Raw genomic sequence first — 21,456 nt, 5'->3', positions numbered from 1 at the left:
AACTGGTCATGGCTGGTGTTGAAATAAAACTACAGACACTAGATGGGGCACCTGGGTGGCTCAGTTGGTTGAGTGACATCAGCTCAGGTCACCATCTTCCAGTTCGTGAGTTTGAGCCCCACCCACATCAGGCTCTCTGCTCTTGGCCTGTCAGTGCAGAGCCCACTTCGGATCCTCTGTCCCCCTCCTTTGCCCTCCCCAGCTTGTGCTCTCCCCCAAACAAGTAGATACTTTAAAAAACTATAGACACTGGAATATTTCACATAACTTCGTTAGTTTCAAGCGTACAACACGATGATTCGCTATTTGTGTATATTTTTCAAACGGATCACAGTTAAGTCTAGTTAACACTCATCACATAGCGACACATTTTTTCTCATGATGAGAACTTTTAAGATCTAGCCTGATTATATGAACTTAAATAATTTTCATGTATCATCAAACATCAGTCTTAATTGTTTAAAACCAACGAAAACAAAAAACAACACTCTGAGCTCGCCGGCCATAGGAAAACACATGGTAGGATGCGTTGGGCCCGCAAGACCCCTGCAAGGTGAGTTCCCTTCCAACACTTCCCCTGCCCTCTCCTCCCCGCCGCGAGCCCACCACAGCCCATCATAAGTAATGTTCCAAGGACCACGACGTGAAATCGTTTTCTCCGTTAAAGCTCATCGTGATCTCAGTTTGAACTTCAAGTCATTACCTGTCCTCTTGTGCGGGCATTTAATACTCGCAACCCCACTGTGAAGTCTGTCCCCCAAGTTTAGGAATGGGGGAAACGGAGCCGCCGCCGCCAAGGCAAGGAGCCAGTGCCAGGACGTCCGGCACACGCTCTCTGGCTCCGCGGCGGGAGCTCAGTCCCCATATTCCGGGGGTCCTTGCCCGCAAGGGTGCGCGGGGTTGGGAACCAGGACCCGCCTTCCATCCGGGAGGGAAGCAACCGGACCAGTTCCACTCACTCCTTCCCTCCACCCGAGAAGCTGGGGGAGCCCAGGCTTCTCCCGGAACCTCTTCGCTCGGGGAGGAAAGGTGCGGGGGAACTCTAGTCTCGAAGAACCCAGGGCTGCGGGGGGACGTTTCACCTGCAGGACTGCCTCGTTTCAACAAGAACTTTATGGCTCCCGGAAGTGCCTCCTCCCGGTCCTCTTCGCAGCCTCACGCCCGTGGGCTGCAGTTGGAGCGATGGCGGCGGTAGCCGCTGGGCCTGGCCCGGGGTCTGGACCCGGGGACTCTCCGGAGGGGCCCGAGGCAGAGGCTCCGGAGCGTCGGCGGAAGGCGCACGGGATGCTAAAGCTTTACTATGGCCTCTCGGAGGGGGAGGCGGCGGGGCGCCCCTCGGGGTCTGACCCCCTGGACCCGACGGATCTCAACGGAGCGCACTTCGACCCGGAAGTGTATCTGGACAAGGTGTGTGTTTGTGTGGTGGGGGGAACCAGGCTCCCGATACATTGCACCCCCAGATCGTGCCTTCGACTTTGTTGCGGGGTGAGGGAAGCAGGGGTTCATAAAAAGACGACGACGGTCGGGCAGGAAGCAGGGGCAGAGCTGGAGTCTAGGGGGGCATGGGCAGATCTGGACCGGCCTCAAGTGATGCGGAGTCGGAGGTGTCCTGGGATGACGTTCTGACGGGCCCCGGGTAGGGGGCGTGGCCCAGGCACTGACAGGCACAAGGACTGGGCCTTGGCCGGGCCTGAGCGTTTGAAACGCTGACAAATCCCAAACAGGACCGAACCTAGTAACTCCCGACTCGTGCCACTTACAGGCTCTATGTCTAGGATTCCAGACAGGGGTGGGATGCGGGTTTTCGTGCTCTGAAAGCCTGAGGGACCTGAGTACCCCCTGACCTGAACACTAACAACCCCATTTACTCCAGCTGCGTAGAGAGTGCCCCCTGGCCCAGCTGATGGACAGTGAAACAGACATGGTGCGGCAGATCCGGGCTCTAGACAGCGACATGCAGACCCTGGTCTATGAGAACTACAACAAGTTCATCTCAGCCACAGGTGATTCGCACCGGGACCTTACCCTTCGCAGTCCCGCTGACCTGTTCCTCCTGTGTTGGGGAAACCGGCAGGGGATTCCGGGGGAGAAGACCCAGATTCTAGTCCTTCTCTGACCTTAATCTACGCTCACCTCCCGCTCAGAACCTTTGTGGTCAAACGACTATAGGCTTAATAGCTGCTCTCAGAGGGTCGTTCTGAGGGTCAAAGGAGAGAAAACTCAAAGACATTTTTAAACTGAAATGGATTTATCTTAACCACTTAGAATCCGTGACACTAAGGATGTCTCAGTAAGGATTAGTTTCTGTCATTAGTGGTAGCTTTCTTCTCTTGTCCAGGTCCTTCTTGAGGGTGGGCTTGTCTCTGTCTCTGTCTCTCCCTCCCTCCCTCCCTTCCTCTCTCCACCTCCCTCCCCCCCTTATAAATGAAGCAAAGAGAAAATTTATGACATTAAGGGACACAAAGTTCATGTAAAGGTTTTCTTTTCTTTTCTTTTCTTTTCTTTTCTTTTCTTTTCTTTTCTTTTCTTTTTCCCCTCCTGCCCCCTTTATTCTCTGTCCAGGACAGTGCCACACAATGTTTAGCTATCATCCACACTAACTTCTGTCTTATGTTGGTGAGATGCACTACTCAGAGTTTTGTGATCATTTTGGACCCATGTGTACTTAGTCCTAGAGGCAGATCCTGAGGAGTCTACCTGTGGTCCATGAGGATGTTGCATGAACCTCTGTGAGGTTCACTGTGACATCGCTTACTGTACTAAGTGTCATAATGCCAGGTGTAGTAACACATAGTTATTGTTCTTTTATCTGATTGGAAGCAGGTTCAATGAATAGGCACCTGTGTGTTTGCTAACACCAATGTCAACCAGTAAGAAATCATAATTCCTGTGCTAAGAAATTTCTCACGGGAACTTTGCAAACATTACATTTTCCATTTCTTAGAATTTGTATAGTTTTGACATTTAGCTCTTGCTTAAATAAGGATGGTTTGCTGTTTTGTCTTTTTCCTACGAAGGGGAGAGAGTTATAAACTGAGCGTTGGAATCAGGGGTTCTAAATCTGTAAATACTGTAAAGTTTTGTATCCATTCAAGAAGTTTTCATTGAATGCCCCTTCCTTCCTGCCTTCCTTCCTTCCTTCCTTCCTGGCTGGCTTTTTTTTTTTTTGCCAAGAGCTGTTCTGCATATTGGAGATACAGCAATGAACCAGCTAGATCAAGCTCCTTCCTGGAACCCACATTCTAGTTGGGGAGACAGACAATAAGTGAATGTACAAATAAAGGTGTTATAAGTACTAGAAGAAGGACATCGAGTAGGGAGAAAAGAGTAGTATATCTTGGGGTCTGCCTTTAGCTAGGGTAAGTATGAGAAGGCCTCTTTGAGGTGGTGACATTTGAGCAGGGCTTTGATGAGAAAGAACCAGCTACTGTGGGGGAGGAAACAGCGGGGGCAAAGGCTCTGAAGAGAGGGGCATGTTGGGTATATTCAGAGTGCAGCAGGGAGTTTAGGGGGGAGGCAAGGGAGAAGAGTGGTAGGTGACTGGGGTAGATAGATAGTGGGAACCAGATTTTAGGGACTTATAAGTGGTTATGGGGATCCTGCACTTTACTCTGAGTGAGATGAAATGACAAGAATGGGGTGACCTGACTGTGGTTTTAAAAGGACGCTCACTGTCCAGTGAATGAACTCTAGGGAGGCAGGGGTGGCAGAGACATGCATTAGGAGGCTACTGGAGTGGTCCAGGGAAGATGCTGGTGGCAGGGACCAGGAAGCCTGTCAGCAGTGGAAAAGTAGAATGATTCAAGATTTTTTTTTTTTTTTTTTAATTGATTAGGTGAAGGGTCTGGAGTTCAGAGAAGTCTGGACCTCGAGGTCCCCTGGAATAAGATGAGATCTCCTAGGGAGGAAGTATACAGAGAGAAGAGAAGAGGTCTAAGGACTGAGCCCTGCAGCAGCCTGACGTTTGGAAAGTCATGAAGAGAAGGGAGATCTCACAAAGGAAGCAAGCATTTGGGGAGGTTTGAGGACAATCAGGAGCACAGGTGTCTTCGAAGCCAAATGAAGAAAGCATTCCAGGAAATAGAATTGATCAGCATGGGCTAAACGTTAGTGTGGGGAGTGCTTATCCGTGGTGCAAGAGCCACGCAGAACCGCAGGAGCCAAGCCCTCAGGGAAGGGAGAGGGGACGAGAGCAGGCCAACTACTGTAGAAGGGGAAGCAGAGTGTGGGCGGAGCCAGTCAGGTGGTCAGACACGGTAGAGTGTAACCTCCTAGAGCGTATTAAGGAATTTTGCCTTTATCCCTCCTAAGCGCTAAGCCACACAAAGGTGATTAGATACAGGAGTCATGTGGCAGATTTGTGTTTTGAGAAGATCCCTCCAGCTGCACTGGGAGGAATGGGTTGGAGAGGTGGCTGGAGAGAGGTCTTTTCACTAGTCCAAGCCAGAGATTTGAGGAGTTTACCCCAGGATGGGAGTGGTAGAGAAGGACCGTGCTGGGCCAGCTGAGAAGTATTTGCAGCAACTTGACGGGACACGGTGTTGAAGAGCTTTGGCCATAAAGAATGACCCCTAGGTTTCAGCGTGACCCCTGGATGGTGGATCTGGTGCTCAAGAAACTACAAGAAGATCAGGTGTGGGAACAGGGACAAAGTGAGCTAGGTTGGTGTTTTTGTTTGTGGTTTTTACTTTGTGAAAGGGAGCCAGACATGAAACAAACCTGGAGGACCCTGTGGCCCTTGTATCATGAAGGCTCTTGTAGATCATGAGAAGGATTTTGGTCTTCATCATAACTCTGGAGATCCATGTCAGATGACAACAGTGTCTCAGGTTAGAAGGAGCCTTGACAGATCTAGTCCAGTCCATCTCTTCTGTCCTCCGAGTACCTCTAAGGGGTGGCCTTCTGACTCACGCTGGAGGTGGGGAGCCTTTATCGAGGGGTGGGATCTCAGAACTCGGAGGCTAAGGGAGTTAGGTTTTGAGGTGTTAGGAGCTGACGAGACGGCAGATACATGTGTGGGTCTGGAGCTCAGAGGGGAGAGCTAGGCTGGAGGGATAAGCCTGGGAGTCTGCTGTGAAGAGGAGGAGGTTTTGAAGGGAAGTGTGGGTGGGACTGCCCAAGGACAGGATAGAGCCTGAGAAGAGGAGAGAGCCCAGAACAGGCCTCTGAGGAGTGCCTGTTTGATGGCCGTACAGAAGAGGGTGAGCCTGTAGCAGAGAGAGGAGCGGTCACAGAGGGAACGTGGTATCAGCACGAATGTACATCCATTCGGCTGATTCATTCGTTCGTTCACTTACTTGCCAAGTATTGGATTGCCTGTGCGCCGGGCACTATGCTAGGCCCAAGGATATAGCTGCAAACGAGACAATTTCTCAGCCGTCACAGAACATACATTCTAGAGAAAGAGACAGAAGATAGGATCGTTTTCCCTGTCAGGAGCTCTGGAGAAAATGAAACAGGATAGTATAGAGAGAGTGGGCGGTTGGGAGTGGTTTCGAATGGGGTGGCAGAGAAAGGGTTTTGTGAGGAGGGGACAGTGAAGGTGAATGCTGAAGAGCTGACCGTGGGAGGATTTGGAGGCAGAGTGGCTCAGGCTGAGGAAGCGACCTGTGCAGAGGCCCTGAAAACTCTATGACCAGAGTAAGAGTGACGGGATGATGGGAACAGGACCCGACTGCATAGGATGTCCATGAGGGGGGGCAGGCATTTTCTGGGTGGAGTAAATATTTTAGGCTTTGTGGGCCACCTGGTTTCTGTACTCACCTCTGCTATTGTAGCCCGAAAGCAGCAATAGACGCTGGGTAAGCGTATACATGGTTGTGTTCCGGTGAAACTCCTTTCCACCAACAGCTGTGACATCCAGAATATCAGCGAAAACAGTGGAGCAAGTGTATTTGGAAATCTCCCTTCCATAAAAGGAACCAAAACACTGGCCAAAACGGTCAGAGTCAACTTTTTCAGACTTCTAGAAATTAACCAAATGTTTGTAGCAATCTTACAAGCCTTTATTCAAGAAAAACAGCTGAATCTTGGTCAAAGTAGTGAATTCTTTGTAGTAGTGATGTTTTAACTTGGCCCACCGTTTCCTCTCCAGCTCAGCAGTAGCCTTGGAAAATAGCCTCTATTTCTAGTTCTGGAGGGACCAGAACAGGACTGGACCTGTTTCAAAGCCTCATGCTGAGAGAATTGTCATTATGTAACCTGTCTGGTGCTTTCCTGAAAGATTCTACTCCCTAGATTTGTCTTTATTTGTCCTGACCCTGAGGTCACCCAGTACTAAAAGCCTTTCACCAGGGGGTGTTTGTCAAAAACAATTACAGACAGGTATTGTGTCTGCCTCAAGTGATGGATAATATTTGGGGTGAAAAATAGACTTAAAAAAGCTTAAAAAGAAAAAGCTTAAAAGAAAAGCTAAGAAGTGAGACATCCGTATTGGGAATCTTGAAGGTCACATATATATGACATGCTTTTTTTTTTTTTTTAAGTTTATTTATTTATTCTGAGAGAAAGGGGGAGAGAGAGTCCCAAGCAGGCTCTGCACTATCAGTGGAGAGCCTGACATGGGACTCGAACTCATGAACTGCAAGATCACAACCTGACCTGAAACCAAGAGTCAGATGCGTAACTGACTGAGTTACCTAGATGCCCAGTACACATGCTTTTAAGAAAGACCTCAGGATGCCCTAAGCTCTTACCTCTGGCTCATCTTCGGGCTCTGCACATGTAGTAAGTGAAGGCTGAGGCAGAGTTGTAAGCTGCCTGGTTGAGTGTTTTAAGGTATACCCCAACACAAACACACACACACACACACACACACACACACACACACACACACACACGCATACCCCAAAAGGGAACTAAAATGGTACACTAGAAAATATCTATTTAATGCAAAAGAAGGTAGGAATGGAGGAACTGGGGAACAAAAAAGAACATAAGACAGAAAATGAGTAACAAAAAGACACATGTAAGTCACACATTATGAGTAGTTACAATAAATGTAAAAAGATTAAACTCTCCAATTAAAGCAGAGATAAGCAGAATAGATTTGAAAACCTCACATGATTCAAGAGTGCCTCCAAGAGACACTCTTTCTTTTTTTGTTCTTTTTTTTAAGTTTATTTATTTTTGAGACAGAGAGAGACAGATCATGAACGGGGGAGGGGCAGAGAGAGAGGGAGACACAGAATCGGAAGCAGGCTCCAGGCTCCAGGCTCTGAGCTATCAGCCCAGAGCCCGATGCGGGGCTTGAACTCACGGACTGCGAGACCGTGACCTGAGCTGAAGTCAGATGCTTAACCGACTGAGCCACCCAGGCGCCCCAAGAGACACTCTTTCAATTCAAATACATAAATAGCTTGAAAGAAAAAGGGCTGATAAAGATATTCTATGCAAACAATAACCAGAAGAGAATTGGAATTGTGGTACCAATGTCTGACAAAATAGCATTTAAGGCAAATATTGTTACTAGAGACAAAGAAGGGCATTTTATAATGATGACAGGGTCAGTCCATGAGGAAGATTTAACAAATGTAAACATTTGTACACTTAGCAACAGAGTCCCAAAATACACAAAGCAAAAATAGACAGAATTAAAGGGAGAAAAAGAAATTCAACAATAATAGAAGCACCAATATCCCACTTTTAAAAATGAGTAGAACAATTATATAGAAAAACAAGTAAACAGAAGACTTAAAAGATCACTTGAACCAAATAGACCTAACAGACTCCACCAAGCAACAATAGAAGACACCTTATTCTCAAGCATAAATGGAGCATTCTCTAGGATAGACCATACGTCAGGTCATAAACAAAGCCTCAATAAATTTAAAAGGATTGACATCACATGAAGTATGTTCTCTGATCATGGTGGAATTAAATTAGAAATCAGTAACAAAGGAGTCTGAGAAGTTCACAAATATGTGAAAATTAAATAGCATGCTCTAAAATGACCAATGGGTTACAGAAGAAATTGCAAGGAAATTAGAAAATACTTTGAGATGAGTGAACATGAAAACACAGCATTCCAGACCTTATGAGATGTAATAAAAGCAGCGCTCAGAGGGAAATTTATAGCTATAAATGCCTGCATTAAAAAAGAGAGAGATGGGGCACCTGGGTGGCTCAGTTGGTTAAGCATCCAACTTTGGCTCAGGTCATGATCTGGTGTGTGAGCTCGAGCCCTGTGTTGGGCTCTGTGCTGACAGCTCAGAGCCTGGAGCCTGCTTCAGATTCTGTGTCTTCCCCTCTCTCTACCCCTCCCCTGCTCACGCTCTGTGTCTCTCTCCTTCAAAAATAAATAAACATGAAAAAATTTAAAAAGAGAGAGAAAGAAGGAGGGGCACCTGGCTGTGGCTTAGTTGGATGAGCATGGGACTCTTAATCTCAGAGTTGGGTGTAGAAATTATATACATACAGACGCAAGTAAAGAAAAAAAGAAAGAAAAGATCTCAAATAAATAACATACTACCTAAAAAACTGGGGAGGGGGGAGTACAAACAGAACCCAAAGTGTGTCAAAAGGAGGGAATAATAAAGATTAGAACAAAATAAATAATGTAGAAAATCAATAGAGAAAATAAATGAAGCCAAAAATTGGTTCTTTGAAGAGTTCAGCAAGATTGACAAAACTTTAGCTAGACTGGCCAAGAAAAAAATGAGAGAACATTCAAATTACTAAAATGGAATGAGAAAGAAGATGTTACTACCAATTTTGCAAAAATACAAAGGATTATAAGAGCACACTGTGAGGAGTTGTATGCTCACATATTAGAAAATGAGGTGAAATGTACAAATTCCTGGAGAAATACAAACTTCCAAAACTTTCTCAAGAAGTCATAAAATATCTTGGAAGATGTATAACAATGAAAGACATCAATATTGAAAAAAAACTTCCCACAAAGAAAAGCCTAGGACTGAATGGCTGCACTACTGAATTCTACCAAACATTTAAATAGTGCACAAACTCTTCCAACAATTTGAGGAGGCTAACTAATTCTATGAGAATAGTATTAGTCGAACGCCAAAACCAGGGAAAGACAACATAAGAAAACTACAGACCAATATCCGTTATGAATATGGATGCCAAGCCCTCAACAAACTACTAGCAAACTAAACCCAGCAACATAGAAAAAGCATTACATACAATGACCAAGTGGGATTTATTCCAGGAATGCAAAGTTGGTTCAACATGCAAATCAATCAGTGGAATGCACCGTATTTGCAAGGCATCTTTTGTAATAATATTTAGTTTTGTTTCCAGTTCCTGAAATAACCCCAGATCAATAAAGGCAACATGCCTGTCTTTTGTTATTCATATAACAGACCCCTTTCAACCACACCTAAGTTTATGGTAATGAAACGATTTTTGGAAAGCCCCATGATAACCAGAGGATACGGGCAGGTTGCTAGGGGAACCAACCATGTGACTGATTAGAGGTTTGGAACTTTCAGCTCCTCCCCCCAGACCTCCCGGATGTGGAAGTGGAGAGGGGCTGGTGACTGAGTTCAGTGACCAATAGCTATCGCTTTGATCAGTCATGCCTCATCGGTGACGCCTCCACTAAACTCCAAAAGGAGAGAGAGTTTGAGAGCTTCCAGGTTGGTGAACATGCGGAAGTTGGGAGAGTGGCATGCCCAGAGAGGTCATGGCAGCTCTGTGCCCCTCCCACGTATGCTGTCCTATGCCTCTCTGCCATCTGGCTGTTTCTGAGTTGTATCCTTTTGTAATAAACCGGTAATCTAGTAAGTAAACTGTTTTCCTGAATTCTGTGAGCTGCTGTAGCAAATTAATTGAACCTGCAGAGGGATCATGGGTGGGAACCCTCCAGTTTACAGCCAGTTGGTCAAAAGTACCAGTGACAACCTCAACTTTGGACTGACGTTTGAGGTGGGGGTAGAGTAGTCTTGGGTGACCGAGCCCTGAACTTGTGAGATCTGACACTAACTCCAGGCAAATAGTGTCACAATGAAGTTAAATCGTGGGACTCCCAGCTGGTGTTGCAGAATTGCTTGATGTGTGGAAACCCCACACACGTGGTGTCAGATACGAAGTTGCGTTGGAGTATCGAGAGTGGAGGAGAGGCACCAGAGTGTGTTTTCCCCTTACAGACACCAAAAGCACAAGTAACTAAAGGAAAAAAAAATAGGTAAATTGGACTTCATCAGAATTAAAGTTTTGTGTTTTAAAGGATACTGCCGGGAAAGTTAAAGGACCACTCACAGAATGGGAGAAAGTATTTGTGAGGCATATATCTAAAAAGGGTCTAATGTCCAGAATATATAAAGAACTTTTGCAACTCAGCACTAAAACGACAACCCTATTTAAAAATGGACAAAGGATTCAAATCGACATTTCTCCAAAGAAGATACACGAATGACCAATGAGCACATGTAAAGATGCTCAGCATCATTAGTTATTGGGGAAACGCAAATCCAAGCCACAGTGAGATACCACTGCACCCCCACTGGGATTTCCAGCAAATGGGATATAACAAATGTTGGAGATGTGGAGGACTTGGAACTCTCACACGTTGCTGGCAGGAATACAGAATGGTGCTCCTGAAAATAGTCTGGCCGTTCCTCAAAGAGCTAAGCACAGAGTTCGCCTATGTTCCAGCAGTTTCCACTCACAGGAATATACTGAAGAGAAAATGTTTGCACAAAAGCATGTACATGAATGTTCATAGCAACATTATTCATAATAGTCAAAAGAAGCCAAATGGCTACCAACTGGTAGATAGAACAACAAACGTGGACCCACACAGTGTAAGATTACTCAGCCATAAAAAATATAACATACCGATGTCATAGACTCTGGGTCTGGAGTTCTGTCTTGTCCAGCAAGAGAGCAGACACAGGATTAAAGTGAGAGAGAGGCTAATGTCCGGGAGGAGACAAGCCCCGAGTGAGGGTCCTTACTCTGTTTTTATTAGGATCAGGAAAGCTTACGAGCCTGAAGGATGTGCGCAAAGAGACCATGAAACTGTGAACATTAACTCATGGGTGTGAGGGAAAGGGGGTTTTGAAGATAGATATGCAGTGTTAGGGGTTTGGGTCAATACAAAACAAAATCCTGGCCAGGGGGGGATGGTTGTTTAAGGCAGGCATGAGGTGCCACCTCTGTTTATCTTAACTTGACTCAGGGACAAGACAGCTGGCTACCTCAGGGTCAACAAGGCACCTGCTTTCTTTTGCTAATTGGCCCCACTGTCCTGCTGTGGTCTATAGCCCTGTTTACCTGTTTACCTATTTTGGCCCTTCCTTCCAGTGAAAGCAGCTTTCTGCTATTGTACTAAATTGCGGGGGGGGGGGGGGGGGGAGGGGGGGTGTCCTGCCCTGAATACCTAATCTTGCCTACCTAATCTTGGATGCTTTTATCCTGGGGCTTCCTATTCCTGTATGCCTTGTTAACCCATGAGTGCAAGCTAAGGGAATTCCTAAGCTTACTCCCCACATACGGATACATGCTAAAATACAGAGAACCTTGAGATCATGCTAACTAAAAGAAGCCAAGCTCAAAAGGTCACATATTGTATGATTCCATTTATGTTAAATGTACACAATGGGCAAATTCATACAAGCAGAAGACAGATTTGTGGTTGGCAGGGACTGAGGCATGGGGAGAACAGGAAGTGACTGCTGAGGGTCTTTTTGGGGTGATGAATGTTCTGGAAATAGATCGTGATATCAGTTGCACAATCTTGTGAATATACCAAAAATACTAAAACCCACTGAATTTTATGGTATGTTGATTATATCCCAGTTAAAAACCAACCAACCAAATAAAAAAAAAAAACCCAACCAGGGATCAAGTCAGGTTTGGCCTGCGGGCTAAACTTTGCCAGCATCTGGCCTCAACCTTGAGTTTATGTAATAATGCGTTTATCTGTTTCAAAATTGAAAAGATCTCTCAAAGGTTGTGCAATGAAAAGCCTCTTCCCATTCCTTTCTCCAGGCAAAGGCAAAGCAGTCTTTGATGGTAAACTTGACTGAAGATTCACAGACATACAGAAAAGCGCACAGGTCATAAGTGGACAGCTCCATGAATTTCACAAACAGAACAGGTCTATGCAGTCAGCACCCAGGTCAGTAAGCTGCAGGCTAGCAAGGCCCCCTCCAGTCTCCTACCAGTAACCAGTTACCCTCCACTCCTCCCCCAGGCTGGTATATTGGTGTCCAAACAGCTAACCATTTGCCCTAGCCCAAGTTGGTTCAGTTAACAAGCTTGAAATGGTTCAAAGATACACAGTGTAGTATTTATTACTTGGTGGTATGAAGTTGTTTTTGTTTTTGTTTTGTTTTTATTGACATGGTAGAACTTTAATTTCTAATTTTGTGGCTCTGGGCCCGTGAAATCAGCAACAATGACACTAGTGGTAGGTTTTCTTTTACTCTTTTTTTTTTTTTTTAATGTTTATTCATTTTTGAGAGAGGGAGAGAGAGTGTAAGTGGGGGAGGGGAGGAGAGAGGGGGAGGCAGATGATCTGAAGCGGGCTCTGCGATGACAGCAGGAGCCCAATGCGGGGCTCGAACCTGCGAACTGTGAGATCGTGATCTGAGCTGAAGCCGGACGCGCAACCGACTGAGTCACCCAGGTGCCCCTCTCTTACTCTGATAACTTAGTTTGGGGATTTTTCCCCCCTTTGGAAGTCAGATTCAAGTTTCCTTTTTGAGGTAGCACCTAAGTATCATGGGCCTAAATACCTAATCCAAAAAAGAATCTGCTCTTTTGATGGTATGATTTGACAGACCTGGGAGGAGGTTGTGTCACAGGTTAAACTGTTAACAAGCAAGAACAAGAACTGGGGGGGGGGGGGGGGGGGATGAAATGCCTCATGACCTTCCAAGACCCCCATGACCACTGGCCCTGCATTCTCTCCCCAAGTTGGGTTGCTACTCCAGTCCTGCTCCGAGAATATTCCCCTGGCCCAGGAGCCACACACAAACCAGCGGTGGGTGTGCGAAGCCTCACAGATGACCGCAGTTAGACGTTGCCAGGTTCCTTTCCGTACATATTGGTCAGTTTGTGCAACCACCAGCAACTAAGAGAAGAGCTCTTTCTATACATCCTGGCCAACGTTGCTGCCAAAAGTTTTCATCTTTGGCCATCCGATAGGTGAAAAGTGGTATCTCTGTGTAGTTTCAATGTCTCTTGTGAGGTTGAAAGTCTTTTGCCTGTTTAAGAGCTGTTTGGTATCCTTGTCTGTGGATTGCCTGTTCATGTCCTTTTCCTATTTTTCTATAGACTTGTTCTTTTTCATAATGATTTATTTGATTTTTTTCATGTTTATCTATTAATTTTGAGAGAGAGAGAGAGCGTGCAGGTGGGAAAGGGACAGGGGGAGAGAAAATCCGCACTGTGAGCTCTGAGCCTGACGCCACTGGGCTCGATCCCGAGAACTGTGAGATCCTGACCTGAGCCAAAATCAAGAGTCGGACGCTCAACTGAATAAACCACCCAGGCACCCCAATGATTTATTTATTTATTTAAAAATTTTCAATGTTTATTTATTTTTGAGAGAGAGAGAGACAGAGTGTGAGCAGGGGAGGGGCAGAGCGAGAGGGAGACACAGAATCTGAAGGAGGCTCCAGGCTCTGAGCTGTCAGCACAGAGCCTGACATGGGGCTCGAACTCCACGAATTGGGAGGTCATGATCTGAGCCAAAATCAAGAGTCAGATGCTTAACCAACTGAGCCACCCAGGTGCCCCATGATTACATTTTAAATCACATTTAAACTTTGATCCGTCTGGTGTGTGTGTGTGTGTGTGTGTGTGTGTGTGTGTGTGTGTGTGCACGTGTGTGTGAGAGCGTGTGGTCTGAATCCAACTATATTTTGTTTCTTTGTATTAACTCCATACTTAATCACCTTACTAAATTCTCTTATTGTTTGTTGTAATGTTTTCGGTGATTCTTTAGGGTTTTCTATTTATACAAGTCTATCGTCTGCAAATATTGATAATTTCACCTCCTTTCCCATTTGTGTATCTCTGTAATATATTTCTTGAGTCCAATCGAATTGGCCAGTATCTTCAGAACAACCTTAGATAGTAGTGGTGATCATGGTTATCCTTGTTATCTTTCTGATTTTAAGAGGAATGTTTCTAGCATTGCTTCATTAACTTGATGCTGGGTTTTGGAGGTTAGAGAAATACTCAGCTGTTCATATTTTTTAATTTTCATTTTTTAACGTTTATTTATTATTGAGAGACAGAGACACAGAGCGTGAGCAGGGGAGGGGTGGAGAAAGGGGGAGACACAGAGACTGGAGTAGGTAGGCTCCAGGCTCTGAGCTGGCAGCACAGAGCCCGACGTGGGGCTCGAACTCATGGACTGCAAGATCATGACCTGAGCCGAAGTCGGTCGCCTAACCAACTGAGCCACCCAGGCGCCCCTGTTCATATTTTATTGAGAGGCTTTTTTTCAAATTCAAGAATAGATGTTGAATTGGCCCTCTTTCACCTTTTATATGGGTGAATTATTATTGAAAGTTCTTTTTTAAAAAATGTTCTTTAATGTTTATTTATATTTGAGAGAGAGAGAGAGAGAATGGGCAGGGGAGGGGCTTCTAATGTTGAGCTGTCTTTACATTTATGAAATAAAAAACATTTGGACATATTTCATCAATTATTCTTTTAATCCACTGCTGGATTATGTTTGCTAATTTACCTACACATCTCCATTTATTAATTTATGCATCTCTATTCATAAGAGACATGAATGTACCATTTTCATCTTTGAACTTTTTATTAACATTCTCATGTCAGTGTTAGGTTTGTTCCACAAATTAACGTGAAAGCTTTTCTAATGTTTTCTGTTTGAGCATTGCTTACACAGAGCATTGGAACGAACTGCCCTTCTGAGCTCTGGTAGCCGCCCCACGACATCCCCTGGGCCTGGTGCCTTTGTGTGGAGGGGAGCGAGAATCTTTGATTGACAACATTCTCCCTTCCCTCCGTTTGTGTTTTCTGTTCTTCTGGAATCCACTTAGGTAACTTCTGTTTGTGTAGCAAATTATTCATTCAGGTTTTCAATTCTTTTATGTGGAATCGAGCAAACTTGTATCTTGTGATTATTATAATTTGTGTATTTATGATTATTTCACCCCTTATTTCTTATTTCGTTTTTTTCCCCTTTAAAAAAATTAGGTTAGCTAACATTTTATAAATTTTATTTTTTATCCTTTTATTTTCAGTGATCCTGATCTTTTTTATTTATATTGCGATAAACTTACTCACTGTCAGCGAGTAACCCGATGCAGGGCTCGATCTCATGAACCACGAGATCATGACCTGAGCCGAAGTTGGATGCGTAACCAACTGAGCCACCCAGGCACCCCATTTAAAAAGTGTATTAATTTCTGCTTTTAGCTTTACTAATTTCTTTCTGCTTTCTTTTGTAGTACTTTTTCTTCTAACTTCTTGAGTTGAATGTTTATTCTAATTTATTACTGTAGGGATTTAAAACTGATTTCCTCTGAACATTGCTCTAGAGAGCTATAGCCTATAGGTTCTGATTTCTAGTGTTCTCATTGTTATATGCTGCAGTTTATTTTGATTTCCCTTTTGACCCACTAGCCGATTAAGAATGAAGTTTTCTTTTTTTCTCCAAATGATGGGGTCTCTTTGCTTTCTAGTTTTGTTATTAATTTCCAATTTAATTGCATTGTGATTCTGTGTCTCCCTCTCTCTCCACCCCTTCCTCCCTCTCTCTCTCTCTCAAATAAATATTAAAAAAAAATAAAGGGAGGCAGTTGGCATGATCTTGTGGCGCGGTTTTAGCTGTTCCAATGCATGGGATAGGTGGCTAGTTGGGCTTAACCTGCGGTAGAGTTTCACTAGCAAGTAATGGAGGGAGTGGACAAGAGAGGCAAGGGGGCTTGTAAACATGTGATGACACTGGTGGTGCATCAGAGTTCCTGGGGAAGGAGTAGGGAATTGCAGCCGTGAGAAGTGTGATGAGAAGTGCCCCTGAGCTAGGGGTCCAGAGTTCCTGAAAAGGCAAAGGATTGTTAGAGTGGGTAGACAGGGTGAATGATCAGAATTACAGAAGGTGCGAGGCTTGAAGCTGAGATTGACAGGTCTTGCCGAGGACCAGGAGAGGTGGCACAGATGAGGCAGAGGCAAGGGTGGGTGGGACTGAGGAGACTGTGAACGGAGAGTCGGGAATGTCTGAAGCCTCATTCACGTGGATGGTCATGTCCACAAGGAGGTGACAGTGACCAGGCACTGAGAGGTGAGGCAAAGAGGAGGGGAGGGACAGCAGCAAGAGGGATGCCGTTTGACGGCACAGTCTTCGAAGAAGCTGGGGTCTTTAAAAGGGAAGAAGAGTAGAAACTATCTAGAAGTGTCAAGGGGCCAGGCCCTGAGGCACCGGTTGTGAAAAGAAAAACTCTTAGGCAGGTTTCCCCTGAGACAAGAGAGCTAAAGGACCCTTCAGAGAAGAGAGGACATGTTCCAGAAAGTGGAGTGAAATGGTTTGGGAAGATAAGGGCGAACAGATATTGTCTCCTCTGTGCCACATAGTGCGCTGAAGGCGGAGGATGCCCCTGGAAAGGAGCAGACAGGCTCCTGCCAGGTACTCTGTGCCCCCTTTTGGCATCTTCTGAGCGCAGGGACTGTGGCTCCACGGGCTGTCTCCGCACCAGGGCACTTGTGCTCAGAAGATGCGGCCTTCCCTCCCATTTACTGTGACCAAACACCATTGCTTTTTGCACTGAATCATCAACGTGACCCTTAAGGAGCTGACTCAGGGGCATTTGGGAAGGAGGGTTGTGCGCGTGCGCATGTGCGTGCATGTGTGCGTGTGTGCGTGTGTGTGTGTGTGTGTGTGTGGGGGGAGCAGTCGGACCCTGTCGCAAGCTGACAAGTCGCCTCCTTTCCCCTCCCCCGCGCCCTTGCCCTGCCAGACACCATCCGGAAGATGAAGAACGACTTCCGGAAGATGGAGGACGAGATGGACCGGCTGGCCACCAACATGGCGGTGATCACCGACTTCAGTGCGCGCATCAGCGCCACCCTGCAGGACCGCCACGAGCGCATCACCAAGCTAGCAGGTGGGCCCTGCCCCCCCCCCCCCCCCCCCCCCCGAGCGGGTGCTGGAGCGGCCTACCCCGAGGCTCTGGGGCTGACACCACCTGTCCCCGGCCCCCAGGGGTCCACGCGCTGCTGCGGAAGCTGCAGTTCCTCTTCGAGCTGCCCTCGCGCCTCACCAAGTGCGTGGAGCTGGGCGCCTACGGGCAGGCGGTGCGCTACCAGGGCCGCGCGCGGGCCGTCCTGCAGCAGTACCAGCACCTGCCCTCGTTCCGCGCCATCCAGGATGACTGCCAGGTCATCACGGCTCGCCTGGCTCAGCAGCTGCGGCAGCGCTTCAGGTGTGGCCCCGGGACCCTCTCCCACCCCCAGCCGGGGCCCTGGGCCTGCCAGTTGCTGGCCAAACTCGTCCCCCTCCGCCCTCCCGCCCGAATTCGATCAGCCTGCCCTTGACCGCCGCCTCCCACTTTGCAGGGAGGGCGGCTCCGGCGCCCCCGAGCAGGCAGAGTGCGTGGAGCTGCTGCTGGCCCTGGGCGAGCCAGCGGAGGAGCTGTGTGAGGAGTTCCTGGCGCACGCCCGCGGGCGGCTGGAGGCCGAGCTGCGGAGCCTGGAGGCAGAGCTGGGGCCCTCCCCTCCGGCTCCCGACGTCTTAGAGTTCACGGATCGCGGAGGAAGTGGCTTTGTGGGTGGCCTCTGCCAGGTGGCCTCGGCCTACCAGGAGCTCTTTGCGGCCCAGGGCCCGGCGGGTGCCGAGAAGCTGGCAGCCTTCGCCCGGGAGCTGGGTGGCCGCTACTTTGCGCTAGTGGAGCGGCGGCTGGCGCAGGAGCAGGGTGGCGGTGACAACTCCCTGCTGGTGCGGGCGCTGGACCGCTTCCATCGGCGCCTGCGGGCTCCTGGGGCCCTGCTGGCCGCTGCTGGGCTGGCCGAGGCGGCCACGGAGATCGTGGAGCGAGTGGCCCGCGAGCGCCTGGGCCACCACCTGCAGGGCCTGCGGTCAGCCTTCCTGGGTTGCCTGACCGATGTGCGGCAGGCTTTGGCTGCCCCTCGCCTGGCTGGAAAGGAAGGCCCGGGCCTGGCCGAGTTGCTGGCCAACGTGGCCAGCTCCATCCTGAGCCACATCAAGGCCTCGCTGGCAGCTGTGCACCTCTTCACTGCCAAGGAGGTGTCTTTCTCCAACAAGCCCTACTTCCGGGTATGGCCTACCTTCGGGCTTTTATCTCCCTGCCCCACCCCCCATTCTGGGCATTGTTTCATTCATCCCGTAGATTGGCAGCTGTCGGGGCACACAGTCCTTGCCCCAGGCCCTCTGGGTGTGCTTTGAGGGAGTCACAAAGAAGGCTGGCACTACCCGGTGGGGGGGGGGGGGAGCCTCCAAGGGCATCTGCCAGCAGGGTCCCCAGTGCTGGCTTTGTCCCCTTTGCACTCCCGCGCCCCCCCACCCTCCGGGGGGAGCTGCTCTTGGGGACCGGAATGTAGGACCAAGCTGTCCCTTGGAGAGGGGCTAGGGCACGTAGGGTCCCAGTAGAGGGTCGCTGTTGGCCCCCGCCTGGAAGAGGGGACCTGCTGTGTATCTGCGGCCCTCCTCCTCACAGGGCGAGTTCTGCAGCCAGGGTGTTCGCGAGGGCCTCATCGTGGGCTTCATCCGCTCCATGTGCCAGACGGCTCAGAGCTTCTGTGATAGCCCTGGGGAGAAGGGGGGAGCCACGCCACCTGCTCTGCTCCTGCTGCTCTCCCGCCTCTGCTTGGACTATGAGACAGCCACAATCTCCTACATCCTCACCCTCACCGATGAACAGTTTCTCGTGCAGGTGAACCGCTCACTCATAGCAGGGAAGGGGACGGTGGTACCGGGAGTCCAGGCGGCTGGGCGGTGCCCTCGTGGTCAGACCCGGGCCAGCTGCCCGTGCCCAGCCCGTGCCCCGCTCCTGCTTGGCGGTGGCCCCCGAGCTGCCCACCCCGTACTCACTGCCCCTCTGTCCTCTGCGTCCCTGGCTCAGGACCAGTCTCCAGTGACCCCCGTGAGCACACTGTGCGCAGAGGCCAGGGAGACGGCGCGGCGGTTACTGACCCACTATGTGAAGGTGCAGGGCCTCGTCATATCACAGATGCTGCGTAAGAGTGTAGAGACACGGGACTGGCTGAGTACCCTGGAGCCCCGGAACGTGCGTGCTGTCATGAAGCGGGTGGTGGAGGACACGACGGCTATCGACGTGCAGGTGCTGGCCCTGGGCTGGCCAGGAGGGGTCCTGATGCAGGCTCGGGGGGTTGGAAGATAGCCGCCCTCAGAGGATCAAGACGGCAGGGCCGAGCAGTGCCTGTGTCTGTGCCCTCGTTCCTCCTCAGCCCTGGGTTGTGGCATCATTGCTCGCATGTCACCTATGAGGGGGCTGAGCTCTAGAGTCACCCAGGGCATCAGGACAGGGTTAGCACTGAAGATTGAGCCTCAGCCCCAAGTCTGATGTCCTACCCTTGCCCCGCTCCACTGTTCTATGAAGAGAGACCGGGTACCAACCAGATGCCAGGTCCCCACTACCCTGTGGTGCTTCTAACAGATGAGTTTGTAATTTATTTTTATTCTTATTTTGTTTAATGCTTATTTATTTTTGAGAGAGACGGAGCGTGAGTGGGGGAGGGGCAGACAGAGGGAGGACCAGAAGGGGGCTCCGTGTCAACAGCAGAGAGTCTGATGTGGAGACTGAACCCACAAACTGTGGGACCACGACCTGAACCCCAAGTCAGAAGCTTAATCCGCTGAGCCACCCAGCCTCCCCAGAGTTTGTAATTTAGAGTGTCCTTGGCCCTCACCCTGGGCACCTGGTGGGCTAGAGGGTCCCCTTGCTCTGGCCTCCTTACAGTGAGTGCCTCCTTCCACCACCAGGTGGGTCTTCTGTACGAAGAGGGTGTCCGCAAGGCCCAGAGCAGTGACTCCAGCAAAAGGACCTTCTCCGTGTACAGCAGCTCTCGACAGCAGGGCCGCTACGCCCCCAGCTACACGCCCAGGTCTGGCCGGTCAGAGAAACCCCAGGGGAATGGACAAAGGAGGATGTGGGTGCAGGGTGGGCTCTGACTGCTTGTCTCCCCCCATCCAGTGCCCCAATGGACACCAATCTCTTGAGCAACATCCAGAAGCTGTTCTCTGAACGCATCGACGTGTTCAGCCCTGTGGAGTTCAACAAGGTCTGAAGTCCCCTGTGACCCCACCTTCTAGGGGCCCTAGGGAAGGTTGGCTCAAGCATCTGACTCAAGGAGTCTAGGACTCCTCTGCTCCCCTGCCCCCTGCCACCAGGCTCTATGGGCTGTTTCTAGGAGTGAATGGGCATCTACAGCCCCGCCATTGCCATATCCCATGGCCCTCTGCCCTGACCTTGGTGCCCCCAGCCTGGGTCTCGATGCTGATCTGGAATGCCTCTTTTATCCTTGTCCTTGTTGCCACAGGAGTTCTGGGTCCTCATCAGGGATTCCTGTCCACATGATAGGCCCTGCCCCAACCCAGCCCACACTCGGGGACCTGGTGTTCTTCTGCCTCTAACTCAGCAAGCCTTCCCGCTCCTGGTGTCAGTGCTGACTCCCATCTCTGCTTGCCTTTTTTTTTTTTTTTTTTTTTTTTTTTTTTGAGAGCGAGAGTGAATGGGGGAGGGGGCAGAGAGGGGGAGAGAGAGAGAGAATCCCAAGTAAACTCTGCACTGTCAGCACCGAGCCCTATGGGGGGCTCGAACTCACAAACCATGAGATCATGACCTGAGCTGAAACCAAGAGTTGGACACTCAACCGACCAGGCGCTTCTCCCATCTCTGCTTCTGACTGTTGGGTTTTCCCTGTCTGTTCCCCCTCGGATGATGGTGCTAACCTTGTATCCATCCCTCCCTCTCAGATGGGTCCATCACAGCTACTGGCTTCTTACTCTCTCTCTGGCCCCTGCCCAGAACGTGGGTGCCCTCCGGGATCCAGTGCCCCTACCCAACACCTGCTGTCCCAGAGCAGCCTCCTCTCCTTGCCTGCAGGTATCGGTGCTGACCGGCATCATCAAGATCAGCCTGAAGACGCTGCTGGAGTGTGTGCGGCTGCGCACCTTTGGGCGCTTCGGCTTGCAGCAGGTGCAGGTGGACTGTCACTTCCTGCAGCTCTACCTGTGGCGCTTCGTGGCCGACGAGGAGCTTGTGCACCTACTGTTGGATGAAGTGGTGGCCTCAGCCGCCCTGCGCTGCCCGGACCCAGTGCCCATGGAACCCAGTGTCGTCGAGGTCATCTGCGAGCGCGGCTAGGCCGGGCCGCTGCCAGGCACAGGCTCGCCCAGTTGCCCCAACCCGCCCATCTCCTGGTCTCCCGCCCGGGCGGCCCTTCCCCTCCAGCCTCAAAACCTGCCAAATAAAGACGCGCTGCCTCCTCCTCCTTGTCGCTTGCGGGGGCGGGGCTTGCCCGGGGTGG

General features: G+C 49.3%; 1 protein-coding gene across 2 annotated transcripts; it reads left to right on the top strand.

The window, feature by feature from the left end:
- The first annotated feature begins 1,079 nt into the window (after positions 1–1,079).
- On the top strand, positions 1,080–21,417 carry VPS51 (VPS51 subunit of GARP complex). 2 transcript variants are annotated; one of them, XM_027045456.2, is made up of 10 exons: positions 1,080–1,407; positions 1,874–2,003; positions 16,908–17,054; positions 17,153–17,372; positions 17,506–18,223; positions 18,624–18,839; positions 19,029–19,247; positions 19,910–20,031; positions 20,121–20,208; positions 21,033–21,417. In XM_027045456.2, exons 1-10 carry the CDS (start codon positions 1,183–1,185, stop codon positions 21,291–21,293), a joined length of 2,346 nt encoding a protein of 781 aa, XP_026901257.1. In that variant the 5' UTR covers positions 1,080–1,182; the 3' UTR covers positions 21,294–21,417. The 2 variants fall into 2 exon arrangements, with proteins under 2 accessions (XP_026901257.1, XP_053058927.1); XM_053202952.1 differs by lacking the exons at positions 1,080–1,407; positions 1,874–2,003 and adding an exon at positions 11,604–12,085.
- The last annotated feature ends 39 nt before the right edge of the window (positions 21,418–21,456 follow it).

The sequence above is a fragment of the Acinonyx jubatus genome, chromosome D1 (assembly GCF_027475565.1).
Source record: "Acinonyx jubatus isolate Ajub_Pintada_27869175 chromosome D1, VMU_Ajub_asm_v1.0, whole genome shotgun sequence".
NCBI classification, from domain to species: domain Eukaryota; kingdom Metazoa; phylum Chordata; class Mammalia; order Carnivora; family Felidae; genus Acinonyx; species Acinonyx jubatus.
The sequence above is the reverse complement of the archived record's forward strand: the minus strand, read 5'-3'. Positions and strand labels throughout refer to the sequence as shown.